Genomic DNA, 19904 nt, shown 5'->3' on the forward strand with positions numbered 1-19904 from the left:
CAGTGAAACAAAACAATACGATGATTTCCTTGAAGTTTTGCAATGTATGGTTTTAAGTGAATTTCAAATTGTGACATGCCACTGGAGCTACTCATATAAAAAGTAATCCCATAGTACTTGCCATTTTCAAAAGGGCAAAGTTGTATCCTCCTTGCATCTGGAATTGCCAGCCAGCCCTACAACCCAAAAAGTGGTCATTAGCTAGAGGTTCTCAGATACAACAGGTTTTAACCTTTTAGTCAGAATTAGACACAAAACCTTTCCGCCAAAGATAAAGATGTCGTGTTTATTAGAAAGATTTGGAAGTATTTTTTTAAAAGAAACTTTTGCACTAGATATCTATTTTATCGTTTGTCGTTACGGGAATTGGAGCTGATGAACCACAGGGATCCCTTCTAACACTATATTGTTACTATTTCTGAGTCATATATTTAGCCGCAGAAAGTCATATATTTTCCTGTAGAAAGTCTTCCAGTTTGATTTTCATTAAGTTTCTTACAGTGTCATTACTTTCCAGGGGTAATAAAAGACATTCAAGAATCTCAGTATCAGACCTTCTGGCCTTTGTAGTGGTAAAAGATGTATCCTTAAAATCTGAGGACTAAAGCGTAACCCAATCTGCAAGTATATGTGCATGGCTATTATTATAACCTAATTATTTAGATTAATGTGCAGATGTTCCTATTACTCACAGTTCCCATCTGTTTGCTCAGCAATCGTATTGTGGAATTCTCTGCATATACCCTGAGAGAAATAACATCTTTCCGGTGACCTCATACCTTTCAGAGTGGAATAAAAAAATCCCTAGGCTTGGAAAAGACCCTGTGGTTCAACTTGCATATTAAGGTATATGATTTTTGGTGCCTACAGCGCACACATCTGAGTGCGTGTGACTAAAGTGCCCAAATTACTATTACAATGACCAAATGGAGTCAAGCCAATGCAGTCTACAGTGCTATCCATCACATCTCAGAATAGCCATCAACATTTGGTTGGTTAACTGACTACATTAACTAGATCTCCATTGAATAAAGAGTCTGGACATCTAATTCAATTGTAGATATCTACAAGAGAACATCAACATTTAGGTGTCTTAATCCATGAGGTTTAAATCCTATCCCAAAATTCACTGAGAAACTAGGTTCACATGGTATCTTTATATCTTTTACCAAGATCATTTTAAATTGGGCTGGTGACTTTTTATAACTTTTTATGAAAGATACTCCAAAATCTCACTTCTCAGATGATCAGAAATAAAAAGTAAAAAGTCTGTAGCTATCCTGAATATATTCATGAAATGATGTTTTCTCCATTCTTGTGGCAAGAATGACTTTAGCTCAAAAAGCTGTTCTTTTTCTGTATAAGTGACCCTTCTGATATATATTTAGACCACAAATGTATTTTCTATTTTCATGTGTTTTACTATGCTAATGAAAACATGTTCTTTGAATCTTTATTATAAGACAGTCTCTCCATTCCCCAACCATTTTAGATTTTTTATGTACATCTTCCATTTGAATCAATCTTTCTTGAGTACAGATACAAGAAATGTAAACAGTATTCAAAGAAGGCCTTGCCTGTACTTTCCTGTTAGTTTAGAATAACGTAATGCACTAGACCTTTGTTCATATTTACATCATGTAAGCATGTTAGTTTAATCATCCTGCAATGAACTATTACACCCAAATCTTTTTTCCTCCACTGTTATTTCTAAATGAAGACTTGCATCTTACAACAAGAGCTCCTTCTATTAGAACAAGTGCATGAACTTACACTTCATATGTTACACTTTATCCACCTTTAGTTATGTCACATATAAAGATCTCTAGTCTCCTCCAGTTATCCCGACCCTCTCTCATTTTGATTACACCTCTCAACTGTGTTATCAGCAAACCTCTTTAACACATTCACACTTTTTGTGCCCATGTCATTGATGAAAACATTTATACAAAAACTGCTCTAAGTGTGGTCCTTAAATAACCTTCCTACTAGCACAGCCCCATTCAACAGGAGTAGTCAAGTTAGCCCTCCAGCTAGGTGTTATCTACCATACAAATCTTGTTCTCACCCCCAGCTTCTTCAGTTCCTCTTTTAGTTTCTCATGCAGTACTATATCAGATGCTATGCTGGAATTCAGTCAGATTAAATTTTCTTTCTTTTCATTGCTTAGAAAAAAAACAGTCAAATTAATCTTACACAATACTTTCCATAAATTAATGTAAATTGTCTCCCATTTTCTTATCTCTGTGTTTTAATTAGTGTTTCCTTAAAAAATATATTCTTCATTTACATAATCATAAAGTTAGACAAGCCTTTGTAAAAAACTTAGGTCTAGAACCTTTCTCTTACAGATTTTTCCTCCTTTCTTAGCACAAATCAGAGATAAAATTTCTTTAATCAGAAACTCAAGTATATAGTAAATTCCAGATTGCATTACCTCAATGCAAAGACAAGGCAGCAGCCGAGAATATTTCAGAGAAACTGATTTTAGTGATTCCTTCCCTTTTATCTGAAATTAAAAAGACAGCCATGAAGCCAGGACAGTAAATTAGTTTTAATAAAGCTAAATAAAGCTACAGAAAGCCATTTCCTATGACTATGACCTCAATGAGCATTTCCACATACAAATCACCTCCCATCAGTTCAACAAACTGCTTTGAGCTTTAACTCACCATAGCAAATGATCCTACATCTTCACATGTAAACCATTTGTGGCACAGGCGAATGTAATAATCTTGATCTCGAAGAAAGTTGGATACATTCACTGAAATAATTTTCCTTGCTCTGTCCACATTATAATCAAACTTTCCAGCTAAAAAAGAAAACTCAAGCATGAAATTCACATCTGTTTCTTTTTTACTTTATTATTTCTATTTTGTTATTTCTTTAGAAAAGGTACAGAATGAATTTTATAACTTTATATTCTGATATTCCTAAATATATTATTATTTTTTGAAATACAATCATTTTCATGAGAATAAATTTCAATATTATTCTGTTTAAAATTAGCATTGGCAATACTGAGAGGCCAGGACACTTACTGATTGTACCTCAACCTTAGTACTTGAAATATCATGTAGTTAATGTACAAATACCTGAAATATATACACTACAACTACTACAAAAGTTGATTATACTAAGGTTTCAATTTCAACTCTCTGGATGGCCGCACACATAGAGTTGTGGCCAACGGCTCAATGTCCAGCTGGAGACCAGTAACGAGTGGTGTCCCTCAGGGATCAGTGTTGGGACTGGTCTTGTTCAACATCTTTCTCGCTGACACGGACAGTGGGATTGAGTGCGCCCTCAGCAAGTTTGCCGATGACACCGAGCTGTGTGGTTCGGTTGATAGGCTGGAGGGAAGGAATGCCATCCAGAGGGACCTTGACACGTTTGTGAGGTGGGCTGATGCCAACCTTATGAAGTTTAACCATGACAAGTGCAAGGTCCTACACCTGGGTCAGAGCAATCCCAGGCCCAGCTACAGGTTGGGCAGAGAAGAGATTCAGAGCAGCCCTGTGGAGAAGGACTTGGGGGTGTTGGTTGATGAGAAAATGAACATGAGCCGGCTTCAGTGTGCGCTTGCAGCCCAGAAAGCCAACCGTATCCTGGGCTGCATCAAAAGGAGCGTGACCAGCAGGTTGAAGGAGGTGATCCTGCCCCTCTGCTCTGCTCTTGTGAGACCTCACCTGGAGTATTGTGTGCAGTTCTGGTGTCCTCAACATAAAAAGGACATGGAACTGTTGGAACAAGTCCAGAGGAGGCCACGAGGATTATCAGGGGACTGGAGCACCTCCTGTATGAAGACAGGCTGAGAAAGTTGGGGCTGTTCAGCCTGGAGAAGAGAAGGCTGTGTGGAGACCTCATAGCAGCCTTCCAGTATCTGAAGGGGGCCTACAGGGATGCTGTGGAGGGACTCTTCATTAGGGACTGTAGTGACAGGACAAGGGGTAACGGGTTCAAACTTAAACAGGGGAAGTTTAGGTTGGATATAAGAAGGAAATTCTTTCCTGTTAGGGTGGTGAGGCACTGGAATGGGTTGCCCAGGGAGGTTGTGAATGCTCCATCCCTGGCAGTGTTCAAGGCCAGGTTGGACAAGGCCTTGGGTGGCATGGTTTAGTGTGAGGTGTCCCTGTCCATGGCAGGGGGGTTGGAACTAGATGATCTTAAGGTCCTTTCCAACCCTAACGATTCTATGATTCTATGATTCATTACATAGAGAATATCATGGAATCATAGAATGGTTTGGATTGGAAGGGATCTTCAAAGCTCATCTAGTCCAACCCCCCTGCAATGAGCAGGGACATCTTCAACTAGATCAGGTTGCCCAGAAACACATCCAGCCTGGCCTTGAATGTCCCCAGGGAGGGTGCATTCACTGCTGCTACGTGCAGCTATGTCAGACAAATACAATGGTGGGGATGGTGGGGTTTTTTTATTCATGGGTGTGCCAAAATCAGGATAGCAGTTTGGCAAATTAATTTAAATTTATTTATGAGATCTGTCCACAGACAAAATATAAAACCAGCAATCTGAAAAGAATTAAAAGGACACAAACTGATTTCCAAAATTTTAAGTATTAAATAGGTTGTCAATATCTTTATCTGCTATCTAGAATTTCCAAGTCAATATAAAGAAACACACCTTCCAGGACATTACCTATCAACTACATGGTAATTATAAGTAATGGTAGTTGTAAGTCACTGTTTTTTTTCCCTGCTTATTCAGCTATGAAAACATTTCTCTGTATATGTCACTAGAAATATCTCACAGCTTTAAATCTTATAAAAGATCAACTCACCTGAACAAGCTGGAATATATTTTCCCACATCACTGTTTCTGCAATCTGCAAAATAGAAGCTAGAGTTTTCTTCAGTGCTGTTTTATTTATATAACTGTGTAAACAAACTGCCAAATTATCCAAAAGCTTCCCAACCAGAAACTTCTCTCTTATGCCTGTTTTTAAAAGCAGATTTGCATCCACTTCTAGATAAACACCAAAAAAGAAAAGTACCCTTGCCACACACAGAGGTTATATCACAACTTGCTTTAAGCAACTGTCTCACTGGTGGGGGATGTCTACTGGAAAACCTCAGCAGCAGTTTAAGGTGGCAGTCTCGATTATAACACTGCACTTCTTTACCTAGTACCTAACAGTAATTTAATTAATAATAATAGTTGTTGCTGTTGTTACTATTATTATTTCAGTTATCCTTCCCTTGAAAGCTACTCCTGTTGTTTACCAAGCACGTTCCTCTATTATAAACAACTTTGTATTTTTGCTATTCTGACTGCACTCTAGGCTCAGAAAGAAACACCTTATTTAGCTCCCAGGAAGGATTACAGCCCAGGCAATACTTTCAGAACTAATACCTAATATTTGTATCTCCAAAAATTAAATCTTGATTTAAGAACACTGTATCAGCTCGTAATATGCCTACTGTTTTCACCTCTCCTTGCCTAACTCAGGGCAGCACTTTGCTGTCATTTCCCACACAACTCTTTTCCCTGGGAAATATTTCCTATTTTCGTTTGTTTACTCACCCTTACTGTCTGAAGACTGTCTTAAAACTCATCTTTATAAAACCGTGTTTCCTCCCCCTCTTTATTCACAAAGTACATATCTACTTCAACAGTGAAACGGGATTTATCAAGAAAATGAAAGGCTTTTTAGATGCAAAAATGCTTTACTCCAAGGAAAGCGTGAAAGTGCTAAAATGTGCCTGATGCTGTGTGGAAGGGATGACACTCTACCAACGGGAAAGGGCAAGAGATACCCATCCACGGGCTCTGCAGATGGGAAGGCAGGACAGTCCCAGGCACTGGATCAAACATGGGGTCTCATTTCACTTTTTGCACCACCATTTAGTCTCCACTAGCCACACTGCGTCTTGGTTAGACCACAGCACTGAAACTATTTCTATATGCATATGGTAGGCGCTTTACCCTAAAACCGTGGAAAAGTGATACCTATCCTTATCTAGTTACATGAAATCAAGAGACAGAACAGCTAGCTAATGGAAGTAAAAGAAATTTCTTTGCATTTTCTTATTGAGTTTTCTTCAGCCTCTGAAACCACCTGTGGCCTAACTATGAAGAGAGGCAGAGGCTCAACAGTCTGCACAGAGAGCACAGAGAATTGAACCTGCAGGGAGAGAAAGAGCCCATGCCAGTTACAAGAAGGCCAATTAGGATGAACACATAGTGTAGTTCAGTTTCCCATGTACTGTTAGATATAAACTCTGGTCTCTCTTTTTTATAGCAAGTCAGACATTCATATGCATAAAATAAATCATCAAAATGCGGAATAAGACTGGTCTTTGCATACATGAACGACCATCAATTAGATCAGTGTATCCCAGAATGTGATTTGGCTTTGCATTTGGGCTTTTTTGGGGTTGTGTTGAGTTTTTTATTTGAGAAGATGTTTCTTGAAAAACATCTGGTTTAAGATGTTTTCCTACCTTCAACATAGTATTCCTGACTCAGCTTGACTTCACAGTAATTTGGTACTGTTTTCATGGTCACATAGATGTGTTGTGCTACATTGACTTCAATGCAATTGAATTGTATCTGTACCTGTTTAAAACATTTACAAAATCAAGTTTGTGTGTGACTTCCAGAATACATGAAAACCACTGGTCATTAGAGCTAAGCAAGTAATATTCTTTGATCATATTTATTTATATTTACAAGGAGCAATAAGCAGTCTCAGATATTGTAGCAGTAAGAATGTAAAATAATCAAGATTTCAAAGGGTATCATTATTTCTAATTCAGGATGTTGCTGTTTTCATCACTTCCACAAATCCGAATCTCTACAAGCCATCAATTAATCCTAAAAGCATACAGGTATCCAAGGCTTGTTGGACTTCGAAAGCAAAAACTTCTTTCACACTGCCAAAAGTCCCAATTTGCAGGCATTTTACAAGCACAAACACTTGCAAGATAGGGGAAAAAAAGTCTGTTTAAAGATTTAATGGCAGCATCAGCAAATGTGTTCACTCCAGTAACAGTTTGTGAAAGAGAAAATAATTTAGGTAACAAAAGTTGAGGTCCAGTTACAGCATGTCATTCTGACAGCAGTAACTATTAAATTTTATGTAGGTTTTCATGTTGTGTATATTCTTATTTGGTACCAGGCATTTGGAGGGGAAAAGGCGTCTTACATTACCATTCTAGTCACTGAGCTAAAACTAAGAAAATTTAATTAAATGTGTTTGTTGATTCTTGCCTATAAACTTAGCTTACTTTGAAAGCTACCAGTTGTTCAATGCTGGCCCTACATTGCCTGTAAGACCGTTTGATCATCAAGTGGTACAGAGCATAAACTGCAATTGCAGTTTGGAACAAGAACTTTATTTCACATGTGCAATCAGTGTAACATTTACAAAGCACATGAAGTAACACATTTTAATAACAGTTACCCACCAGTAACTGTCTTTTAAACAGTTGGTCAAGGATGGTTCTTATGTTTTATCCCCAGTTGTAAATTTTAATAACAAATACTTCTGGGTTTAATAAAGTAAAAAATTGTACTCTGTTGTTGCATTTATTACCATGAGTTTAGGACACAATGGCTGTCTTCTAGATGTGTAAATTCCACTTAGATGGTTGGACTCACATAAATCATATGTATGCATTTAAAATCCCTGTGGAATTGTGCTTCCTATCATTTGGAGTTACAAAAGTTTTCCCACAATTTGGTGGGTGCAAAAGGAAAGCTAGCAAGGTTGTTGTGAAAATTAGGCTTTGCAGAGGAAGCTTCTCTTGCAAAAAAGTTAAGTGGAGGAAGTACAAAAATGGTGGAGAATTCAACTTACAGGTTGTAAAAGAACATTTTGTTAGTTTCATCTAACAATGCTGAAGCATACATTTCATTGCAGTTTTCCACAAAATTAATAAAAACAGAAAATAGGAGACATAAATCCTTATTTTCCCAAAGTCTCATAAACATTTAAAAGAATATCAACCCAAAATAAAGAAGTCTACCTTTTTTCCATTAAGCATCTTGCTTTTTTTCCTAGCAAACCTCACGTTTATGCACTGAGATTGCTGTGTGTCCAGTGAAAGAGAACAGATTTCCAGCCCACGGATATTCTCTGAAATGAGTTAGGAATAGATTTCAAAACCATAATTTGAGCATCTTTAAGAAAAGGAAAAAAGAAATTAAAATATATCATATTGTAAGCTTTCCTTCTGAGTGAAAAGCACATGTGTTTTATCTTGTTAAAAAAGGGACATTATATATAACACACAAATGGGAGTAGGAGCAAGGATTTAATACAGATTACTACAAATTAAAACTTTAATTATGCAAAATCTCATGCAAATTAAAAAAAAAAAAAAAAAGCACAACAACAAAACAAAACCAAACCTATTAACTCTGAGTGAAGCACACCAGGAAATATCTAAATAGCAACACACTAAGCACACGAATGGTGAGGTGTTAGTAAAAATAGACTATGCCCCAAAAGTCTGAGTGCTTTCATTTTACTTTAGAGCAGAATTGTAACTTCAGACACATAATCTGTTTTTTCCTTCTATTGGGGCAGTCACTCACATCTGGGTTAGCAGGGCAGAGAGAATTAGTGTGTGTGTGTGTGCATGCATGCATGTCAGAGCAAGAAAGAAAAGGGCAGGATTATGCCTGGGGCACTGGTAGAGGATAAGTGTATTATGTTGGAAGGAAAAATTCAGTTGTCTTTAATTCACTATCTCAGTTCTCACCCCCTTGAGAGGGGCCACAGCTTTATCCTGTTTTGTAGTAACATGGTTTCACAAAAAAAAATCTTTCTAATTACATGAAAACAGCTTGGACACAAATATTGCAATATGGAACAAAATTTGGCTGAAAATCTACAAACAAAAAGTAAACAGAAATATTCAGTAGCAAATCTGCTTCCTACCATCCAGACTCAGTATTCCTTTAATGTTTAAATGAAGAGAGCATGGGCTTCCTTGGGCACATTTCATCACTGTTGAGATCTTCATGCTTTTCAGTACCATGGAAGGTAAGGATGCAGGAGCATCATGGCAGAAGCTGTTAAAAATATCACCTGCAAATGCAAAGAAAGAGAAATCTCATTGTGCACAGGATACCTGAGTCAGAGAAAGCACCAAAGATAAAGCTCCAGTTCTACTGAAATCAATAAGAAAGTCACCACTGACTTCAGCAAAGCCAGTAATTTACTTAACACTTTCACATGGACAATATAGCTAGTTGGCTTCACTACCAATGCAGGGGGGATTGGAAAGAACTAAATTGCACATGGGGTTTGATAATACATTTCCTGGCTTAGGGAAGTGTTAACCCATAAGAGAAAGGAATCGCATTTCTAACAATTAAAGCTAGAAGAGCACACCTATACTAAAAGTGATTTTAAATAATCATATCTGCTAGATCTTGGCTAGGCTAATAATCCATTTAAACTTTTTTCAAAACCATTACCTGTATCTTATTAGCACTCTCATAGATAGCATTTTAATTTTAGATTTAGTTAATGCTAAATTAAATGCTAAATGTTAAAATATCCCTTTCACACAAGAGGGCACCATTGTATTCCTAGTCCTGGAAAAGTCCCTCACACCTACAAGATTTCCTTCTGCTTTAGGCCAGAACAGCAAGAGCAGGATAAATATTATCCAGGCTTTCTTCAAGGTGCAAACAGTAGGCACAGAACGTAACTACTATGTCTCATTTTATTTTCCTATGGAAATCCCCCCCAAAGAGGCCCCAGATCTCATCAGTGAATGATATTTTATCTGCTTTTATTTCTCAGACTGCCCTGCACAGAAATCAAGTATTTATGTATGAATTTATGTTGGTACAGTGGATTTACAGAATCATAAAATCAAATAGGTTGGAAAAGACCTTTAAGATCATCAAGTCCAACCTTTAAATTTAATCCCAAATGCATTCCTTGGCAGTCTCTATATCACATACACTGCTTTTAGTCTCAAAAATTAAGAGATTCAAGAAACTATCAGAACAAATAGCCAGGGAATTAGGGTTTGCCCCTGGGCTTTGTGGTATGCAATACAGCACACCTCAGTTTAGCTGCAATTACTTCATAGCAATTTCTTCGAAGCATTTCTTACCATTCCACTTTGGTACATAGCATGGAAGTCAAAAGTCAACCAAGTAAAACAAAGTATTTTACTGCATATTCTCCTCTCCCCATGAGAGGCTGTAAGAACAAAAAAAAACACTCGACTCTTGTTATTTACACTGCTTAACATACTCCTAGGAGGAGTTCAACTAGTATGGTGAAGAGCATAGGATGAAACAGCAGCGCCACAACACTATGCTCACCATAAAAGACAGGATAACACTCTTAAATTGTTAGGAAAGGGTGCATCCCTCAATGCCTACCCAAGAATTGTCAAGCATGGATGCCTGTTGACTCACATAGAAGACATATCCACAGTTCTCACAGAGAAAAGGTAGGGTGTGGAGGAGGACAAGCAAAGCTTATCCATACTTACCCCTTCAACCACTCCAGTGAAGGAAAGTGCTCTAAATTTAAAGACTGAAGGTCAAGGATCAGATACTGATACATGCAGGATGTGAAGACAGGCTGACATAAGGCTTGAACATGTCGGGCCTTAAGGTGCCCTCACACTTGGTATCAGGAGAAATAAGTCCTTCATGATACACATCAAATGTCATAAAAAACAAACACTTCACACCTGAATCTCCTTTCCATCATCTTGGTTTTGAGCCATTAAGCATCTTTTGGAGGCAACAGGATTACTGATATGAGCCAAGTGGAAAAGAATGGAAAAACAATGACACTTTACCTCAACTGACAGTAGAGTCAACTCTTGATTATCCAAGGTAATCTTGGCAACAAGAGAAGACAATTTGTGCAAACCAAAGAAAAAGCACAAATCATTCAAAACATACAAATGAGGCTTTAAGAGCAGAGGAGTACATAGACGTTTGAAGAATCTGTAAACCTGCTTCCACAGAGATGAGACAGGCTTATAGTACAGTGCACAGCTGCCAGATGTGAGCACTGTATTCCATGTGCCAAGAATGGGTGGTGTAATAATCCCGAAGGTATCAGGATGAAGAGCTGCTGTACATCACCCAATCAATCCACCCACAGTTAACTGGGAGGCTATTATACTGCAGAACTACCTGATAATTATTATTAATAATGTGATAAGTGATGATTAGTTTTAGCTCTGTCTCTTTCCTCAGAAAGATCCTTTCCTGACTGCATTGCATGACATGCAGTTGAGATTACCAAATGGTATTTAGGAGTGATTGTTTCTGCTCAATTCTTTGACTGTTGGTGTAAATTTCTCGATCCAGGACTATAAACTAGCCAATACCCACGTCTGTGTAGAAACAATTTAATGGAAGAGCAATGTGTATATATATACAGTGACACAGCTGACAGTTCTTTACAAATTATTCTGTCTGAGTGAATCTGACTATATTATTTGACCCTACTAATTTTTAGGAGAGACTATCATGACTTAATTGAATTTGGTCCTTAGTTATTACTGTCTGAGGTAAAGTATTACCAGATGTCTCAGTCTTGGAACTACCTCAGAAGAATTCTAAATCATGACTAGGTGCATTACTGACATTAGATTAGTATCAGGCAGATGCCAAAACACAGTTTTGGGGACTATCCATAAGCAGGGACACTGTCCTTCTTCACAGTTTCTGCCTTCAAAGTCAGAACAAATAAGCAATACACTGGATAAAATAAAATGATTCTTCCACTTTGGATTTTTTCCATTATGATCCATTTTGAGAGTTGCAAAAGTTGCTGCAAAACTCATTATTAATAACTTAAATGGATCATATCATGCATGAGGATATTAGTTTTGGATCAAAAAGAATATATGATACAAGGAAAAGCTGTCAGAAAATAATTTTAGTTCTATAAATCATCGCAGTATGACACTCATTTCTGACTAATTCTTCAGTAAACTCTTACCTTATCATCATTTAATCCCCCCGCCTTAGTTTCCTCTGGAACATACATCTCTTTCCTTTTCTCACGAGTAGCTTGATCTACACCCCAGAAGACATAAAGATACATCTTGCTACACAAACCATCTGCTGGATAAATCTTGCCTAAACTTTATGAACTATAACTGTAATTAGCCCTACATGAGAGAGGGATTGTTGCTGTAATAAAAGATTCCTTAATTATGGACACATATAAGCCCAGGCATAAAGAAGCCAAGGCTTATCATTCAGCATGTAGACACTTTCCTTGTACTTTCGCCATCAGCTCAACCACAGCAGATTATTTTTTTATCTGATGATGCAGCAATCAACCCAGAACTGTCACGACAGCAAAACACACCTTATGTATACTTGGATAATAGAAGCCAGAGCTGAGCAATGAATACGTAACAGAAATTACTAGATGGATAATTTGAAGCCTCAGGCAAGAATATGAAATTGGAGAACAGCAAAAAAAATTGCAGAGGAAACACATTAACAAGTCCAGGCCAACACCCAATAGAAAATCCTAACTGTTTTTTGTTCTGTATTTCTCCCCTACAGGAATTATAAGAATCTGAACTACTTAGGATGCTGACAGTGCTAAAACTGTGAACATATCTAAAGGACACTAAAACTGCTTCAATGGAGCATCATTCCATGAGTATAAAATATAGTAGCATTTCTAACCTATCTGCATATGATTTACTACAGTATCTGATGCATCTGTGTGTTAGGATGGTTCAACAAAACCATAAACAAACTAGATATCCTCTTCTAAAGATAACCACATGGTGCACTTCAGTTAATAAATACCAAAATTGACTACTTAAAAGTACTTACACCAATTACGAAATTGATTAGATCTCAGACTGACAGCCTCTCTTTCCCAATAGATTTCAATGCACAGTAAATTAGAAGAGTTTCACAGGTGTACGTTCAGAAACATTTCAAATTTTCAAGGATATTGGGCAGCACAGTGACAAGCCGTGCCAAATGTAAGGCTTTTTAAAAATCATAGACATATTGATATCAATGTCTGGATATATTGCAGTGAATTTCAAATACTACAGTAGCCCTTAGGGACTACTAATAGTGTAGAAGAGCAGGCAGGAGAAGGCAGAGTAAAAGCTACTGCCAAATACCACTCATCTCATAGCTGTGAATTCAAGGAAATAATCTTTTTGTGGCAGCTAAAAGCAGCGACTACTGAAAAGGTGTCCTATTATACAGTTAAGGTCTTTTAAGGTAATTTTATCTCAGTAAATAATAAAAAGAATTACCATGGAAAAGGAAATATAGAAATGAGTATACACCCATTGTTGCACAAGTGAGTTGGGATGAAGACTAGAAAAATGTCTTTTCATCACCCCCATAAGGCTGAGTCATCCGGCGTGTTACTTGTATTAAAGATAGCTGATAAGTCATCTTCAGGCAGCACTGAAAACCTACAACCAGGTCTGCTTCATGTACATCATCTTGAAAGATAAGATCTTTAGCTTACAAACTCTTCTGTGCCCAAAGTGTATATCCAGCTAAGAGCTAAACATCTATTTTAAGCTTATGTGCATCATATGCGTTACCCTGCACCTGCGTGACCCTGAGCAGGGGTTTTGGAGCAGATGACCTCCAGAGGTCTCTTCCAGCCTCAACCAGCCTGTGATCTAAGCATCTCTGGCAGTCAACAGAGGGAGAACCCCTTTCACCTCCCTCCCAGCACATAAAGACCTTGTCCTAAGATGGGTGAATCACCACCTCGTGGTACATGTAATGAGTTTTCACTATCTAGATCTAAATTTGTGTAACACCCAGCACAGATTTTAACTCATAACCAACAATATTGCAGGTGTCCTTCCCTTTGAGATCAAGGTTGAAGGGTTTGGATTCCTCAGCCTGTGCTGCCCAAGGGCATGAAGGCATGCTTCAGTGAGGCAGAGCAAAGGTCAGTGTCCCTGTTTCTTCTCCAGCCTTCCATGTAGTTTGTGTAACTAGGAGCTCAGCTGCCTAATCCTAAAGAGATTCATTCTCTTTAGGAACCAGCCACCAACGGTTCACTCTGCTCACCAGCAGAAGACTTCAGACTTTTTCAGCTGGGACTTTTAACTACACCCTTCCACAGCCATGTCCTTTCTCCCCACTTCAACACGTGTCCCATAAATGCCATGCTTTCAGAGTAAGACTCCCGGCACTGATATTCAACTCACACCTCATGCCATAGCATCAGCATTTCACACACTTGCAGCTCCGCATTGCAGCTTCTCCCTGCCTGTGGACTCTGCCAAATGCATCCAGGAATGGCACGATGGAGACAAGCAGAGCTCAGAGTTGGGCCTCCAGCTAGGAGGGAACAGTCTACAGGGTACCTGTCTCATACTTCCCTGTCAAGTGACCATGTGCACTAGAGGAGTGATTCATGGATGCTCAGGTTCAGGTAATTCAAGAGCTGTATTATTACTGTAGGTAATAATGATAAGTAGAAGCAATAAAAACATATGAAATGACTAAGCAAATTCTCCCAATGATCATCTATGGTAAGGAAAATTATAAAGCAACAATGCACAGTCATTATTAACCTATTATTTATAGGAGCCTACCAATTTGCAGTGTTTCGTAGAAAGAAACTGGTGGCAAACATCTTGGCAGGACAGGGATTGGATGTCACCAAGTGAATTTATTAGCTGCAATAAATTATCTTTATCTTTCAAAACCAAATGTAGTAAAAATGTGAATGAGGTATACTCACTGGAAGGCTTGCTTTTACAATGAATCCCCTGCAAACAGAAACAAAAATATTATAAAAGCTGAGGTGACAATAAAAATAAATATTGCTTAATCGTTGTACACAAATACAAACATACCTTAAACAAGTAAACATACAGTCCACAACAGAAATAATTTTTGAGATTAAACAAAGATTTTCAAATACATTGAAAATGGACATCACTACTCCGTATGACAACCTGATATATGTGGGGACACAAGATCAGTAATATCCTTATTTTCAAGTATTTCTACTGAGGTGCAATTGTTCTAACAAGTTTAAGTGTTCAATCAAATACAGATGTCATTTCATCAGGTACTGCTATTCACAGTGACCAATAGCTTATTCTTTACAATGGACTGCTTCTTACCAGGGCAAAGAAACCAAGTGACTTTTTAATGGAAGATATCTAGAACACTAATGACTATTATATGATTTTTTTAGAGGATCACACTAGGCCAGTGGAAGGAAGTATTACAGTAATTGCAAATGAAGTTTAGAAATAAGACTTCCATTTTTAGTTCTTAGAACTATCTGGCTTGGAATCCTGAAAATAAAATTAGGCACAGCACTTAGGGTGCTCAGGCGGGAAAGTGTTTTTGTAAGAGGCAAAGTGAATGTGACAGTGAGATTTTAGTGAGTTTCCAACTACCTTTCAGACAGATTACATTCATTTTCCCAGTAAAAAAAAGTACTTAACCACACACTAAAATTCTGTAGAGTATAAAAATAACAAATCTTATTTTGACTATTATGCATGGTATACTAAAGAAAGGCTATTACTTAGCCAGCAAATACTGTTTTCTGCTGTTCTGGCACTCAAGTTTTTGATGTAGCACTTTTATACCAGTATTACTTTGTACAGGGCAAAGCTTTCTGCTTCCCTCTAAAATCAGTGTCTCATTCACAGAGACACTTTTGTCACACACACAAAAGGAGCAGGCACCACCTTGTCTCCTCTGCTCTCAAAGGGACTGGCAGCTCTCAGCCTTTTTAAAACATACTAAGTCAATAAAACAACAACCTCTGAGGTTTAGAGCCAGCAAGTCTCTCAGTCCTGAAGTTCCTGTGTTGCAGACAAACAGACTGCAACCCAGGTAAGCGTTAGCACGCCATAAAATAACTATTGCTTGGTCATCCGTGAGGCATTCTCATCCACGGGTAATTCTGTCCTCCTCATAAACACAGCTGTAGAGCAAAATCATATTATTGTTCAGGTGAGAAATGACAGCATGTTAGCTACGCTGTGGCAGCTGCCTAGAGCACCCAAGAAGTGTTTTCTGTCCTTCATTGTTGCTTTTAAGTTCTTAGCTAGGTAATTTTGTTTTTAAAGGAGGCCTTTAGAAAACCAGTCAACAGGATCTAAACTGTACCAGTTCTCATTCCTCTGTCCTTTTGGCACTTTTATTTTTAATAACTTCTGGAGGTAAGTTTTCACCTTTTACAACTGGCAGTTTGTCACTATGACTCATAAAAGTGCAGATGCATTAAAGGTAGCATTTTAAACCACTCATTATAAAAAGACAAAGATGGTCCTATATTTTCATAGACTGGAGATTATAAAAATTACTTGTGACATTGTTAAAGGTATTACTTCGGCTGCTTCTACACAATACTACATCAACACTCAAAAAAGTGTGGCCTGTTGTGATAGGACAAGGGGTAATGGTTTTAAACTAAAAGAGGGGAAATTTAGACATAAGGAAGAAATTTTTACAGGGATGGTTGTGAAGCACTGGCACAGGTTGCCCAGAGAGGTGGTAGATTCCCCACCCCTGGAAACATTCAAGGTCAGGCTGGAGGCAACTCTGAGTAATCTGGTCTAGTTGAAGGTGCTGCTGCTCATTGCAGGGGGGTTGGAGTAGAAGGTCCCTTTTAACCCAAATTATTCTATGATTCTATCACGGAAATCAAACTTCTTTGCATAACTCTTCTAAAACTGGGGTACTTCTATTTCAGTGGTTTCATAAATTCCTTGAATTCCCCTGAAGGACTGAAAAATGTAACTGATGCAACCTCATTTCTGCTCTAATATGTTCATAGAAATATTTGTCATATATTAATTCTGCCCCCCACAAAAGAACTTCATTGGTAGTTTGCTGATTCTCCTAATGCACAATGATCAACAGAAAGAAGACCACAGCTTCCTGAATAATTCAGTGCAACACTAAACCAATAAAAAAGGAACATGCCAGCTCATATAAAACTACTGGAATTTTAACTGCTGTTTCAAAGCCCTAATTTTGAATTCATTCTAATAGAACCCTGCAGGAGTATGCAGAAGGACAATCTGAATTCAGCCTCTTAACTTGAGGTTCTCCATGGCCTTAGGGTGTGGAACAGACAAATATACAAAATGACTGCAAAAATTCAACTGATTGGGTAAGGAGCTAATTTTCTTACTGAGAAAACCTAACTGTTGGATCAACTCATTGCTGAGCCACTGCTTACTGGAAGAAATTAATCTTTCATGAGGTTGATAATTTAGCAAATTACTTCTGTATTTTTAACTTCCCATTTGGCAGCTAAACTACTGAAAATATTTTGGTTAGGTGGCTTGAGAGAGTTCCCAATTGCCAGTTAAAATTTCTTTGAACATCATCTTTAAATTAAGTTTTCCAACCGTTCTGTCTGGTTACAATCAGGGTGCAAAAATACATTAGAAAAAAATAAAGATCTCACTGAAATAAACAAAAATCTCACAAAACTCAGAGGATTCGGCCTTTTATTTAAGGGCCGGTGCTTTGATGCCCCTGTTATGACACTTGAAGAATGCAAATTACATGTAAATAAATTGTCTTAAGTTACAAACATGGAAAAAAAAGAAAATCACCCAGTTCCATGGGGCTGTGGGATGATGCAGAAATCCACCTGTACCTTCTGGTCTATCTTAATTAATTACTGGTTTATACTATTGCTCAGATGAATGCTACCATCTGAGCACTTCCCAGTACCATCTTGCATTTATTTTCTCATCTTCTCCATGGGAAAAAAAGAAACATATCCATAAGTGATTTCTGTTCTGGTAGGGAGATGTTTTGTCCTTCCTAAGCACTTGGTTTTGTTCTGGGTGAGGCGTTGTGGGGAAGGTTTACATAAAGAATCAAACATTTGCACAAACACTTGCCAGTTACAGAGAGCATTTTGTCACAGCTAAATTCCTCCTTTTTTAACAAGTGTTTCTTTTTATTGTACAATACCAAGGGGGAGGGGTGGAGGCAGTATATTCTTTTATAATCCTTTTGCAAAATAGCCAAAAGAGACCATTTGTCTCAAAGAAGAGCTCAAATAAATTAATCAAGTTCCTCTCCCACTTTCTATATCTTTTGTTTTCAGGAATTTTCAGTGATGAATGCAATATAAAAACATAACACACTAAAACCAGAATGGAAATTTTCTTCCTCTTTCACAAATGCCATGGGTGTCTTTTATGCAAAAAATAAGATCCTGATCATGATAGCACATTTTACTCCTATGCAGAATGCAACTTTGATTCCTATCCGCTTTGGCAAAGAGCCTAAGCAAAATATACTTACACAATGCACAAACAGTTAGGGATTTTCCTATTTCTCTAGGGTTTTCCCCATTTGTGGTATTACTCAACTGTAGCTAGAGGTTATCTGAACAGACACCACCAACGTGCAGCACTCTGAATAGAAGGTGTGGTGCCAACTTTTTAGCTAGCACAGCAATTTCTCAGTCTAAGCCAACTGTAATATCAAATTCTTTTGTTTAAAGACTGTAGAGAAGAAAGTGAGATCAGCAGAGAAAGACTTGGATTTGGGGGCACAGAGAGCATTTCCATAAATTAAAATTGCCATGGATAAGAAACAAAGATTAGACCTGTTGCCCATTTCCTCTCATATCTCCAGGCAATGAATCAAGTGCAGAATTGTGGAAATTCTTCCCTGAATGTTCTGTCATGTAGGAAAGAATCTGAGGCAAATTCAGTTTCACAGTTCACCTGTTAGCACTGTTGTACCTTGTCCATAGAAGAGTTGGTGACAGCTCTTCCATAACTCCACAAGGAATAGTACTATTCCTGAATATGCCTTAAAATTTGTTCTTTAATTGAGACAAGGTTGTTAGACACTTAACAATTATCCATTAAGGTGTCTACATTAAAGTCAGTGTACGTAGAGTTGCCCTGGGTTCAGCAGTAGCTACTACTGCTACTGTTGAACCCAGGACAAGAGTGAAGAGTTCTTCCTCCTTTGAGAGATCCTCAGTGGCAAAGCTATTATCTGCATTTCTACTTTAGTTTCAAATAACAGAGAGGGCAGAGAAAAAGAACACACCATATTCTGATGTTTCCTTCTATTCCAGAAATTTCTGGTTTTGGCCACCATTAACAGTAAGCATGGGACTGTGCGTGTTATTACAACACAGGGAAAGTGTAGCCTTGCAACAACTGATGCTCAAATTGTAGCCAAAAGGCTGATAAAGATAATTAATTTAATCATGTTCTTTTTTCTTTCCAGTCCAGAGGGGATGTTCTGCACAGATCCATCTTGTTCAGCACAGAATTAGAAAGGATGTCCCAGATCACTGGGTCTAGTCCCCTAATAACAGCATCATCCAATCCCCTTCAAAAAGTGGTGAAGCTTCATTTTAAAACCAGTCAGCCTTTTGTGTGCACTATTCCAATAGCCAATGCTATTTCAGAATCCCTGTTCTCTGCCATCACCAAATCTTAATTTCTAATGTAAACACAATAATGGTTAGCTTGTACTGACTTCTCATTGTGCCCATTATCTTTTCACTTAAATAGATGATTTCCACCCTGGAATTTTCTTTCCATTTATCTTCAAACCTTTTCTCATCTTTTTCTCTGTGACTACAAAAGCCAAGCTCATTATTCCTCTCTAATAAAACAGGCTTTCCTTCTTACCATCACCTTTCTCAGCAGCTTTTTCTACTTTTACGCATTTGTCCAAATGGAGTGACCAGAACCACACACAGTTCCAAAGCCAGTTTCCCACTAGGGTTTATTTGATATGTGGGAAAGTGGTAATCTTTGTCTCAATTGGAAGCACCAAAACCATGTCATATCAGTAGTTATCCTCCAATACAGAGATGGAGCTATTTACCGCTTTCTATGTCAGCAATCCAGCAGCAGCCTTCTTTTCTCCATCTGCTCACCCCATTTGTTTCATGGGGGGGAAAAGCC

At 37.9% G+C, this 19904-nt stretch overlaps 1 protein-coding gene across 7 annotated transcripts in view; it reads right to left on the reverse strand.

Annotated features, from left to right (window-relative positions):
* Positions 1-19904, reverse strand: part of IL17REL (interleukin 17 receptor E like) — a 46533-nt gene that overhangs the window by 12944 nt on the left and 13685 nt on the right. For 5 of the 7 annotated variants that reach the window (XR_009967718.1, XR_009967719.1, XM_062634214.1 and 2 more), the window contains 8 exons: positions 14717-14744; positions 8909-9058; positions 7992-8101; positions 6465-6579; positions 4802-4846; positions 2673-2812; positions 2438-2509; positions 122-176 (listed from right to left, as the gene is read on the reverse strand). Coding sequence is in view for 5 of the 7 variants with exons in the window: in XM_062634214.1 (XP_062490198.1) it covers positions 122-176; positions 2438-2509; positions 2673-2812; positions 4802-4846; positions 6465-6579; positions 7992-8101; positions 8909-9058; positions 14717-14744 (715 nt within the window). In the remaining 2 variants the exon portion in view is untranslated. Of the gene's footprint in view, positions 1-121; positions 177-2437; positions 2510-2672; positions 2813-4801; positions 4847-6464; positions 6580-7991; positions 8102-8908; positions 9059-10802; positions 10839-11959; positions 12037-14716; positions 14745-19904 lie in introns of those variants that run through there. The other 2 variants (XM_062634217.1, XM_062634218.1) reach the window with 2 other exon arrangements.

The sequence above is a fragment of the Pezoporus occidentalis genome, unplaced genomic scaffold (genome assembly GCF_034315485.1).
Source record: "Pezoporus occidentalis ecotype Australia unplaced genomic scaffold, CSIRO_AGI_Poc_V1 ctg42, whole genome shotgun sequence".
NCBI lineage: Eukaryota > Metazoa > Chordata > Aves > Psittaciformes > Psittacidae > Pezoporus > Pezoporus occidentalis.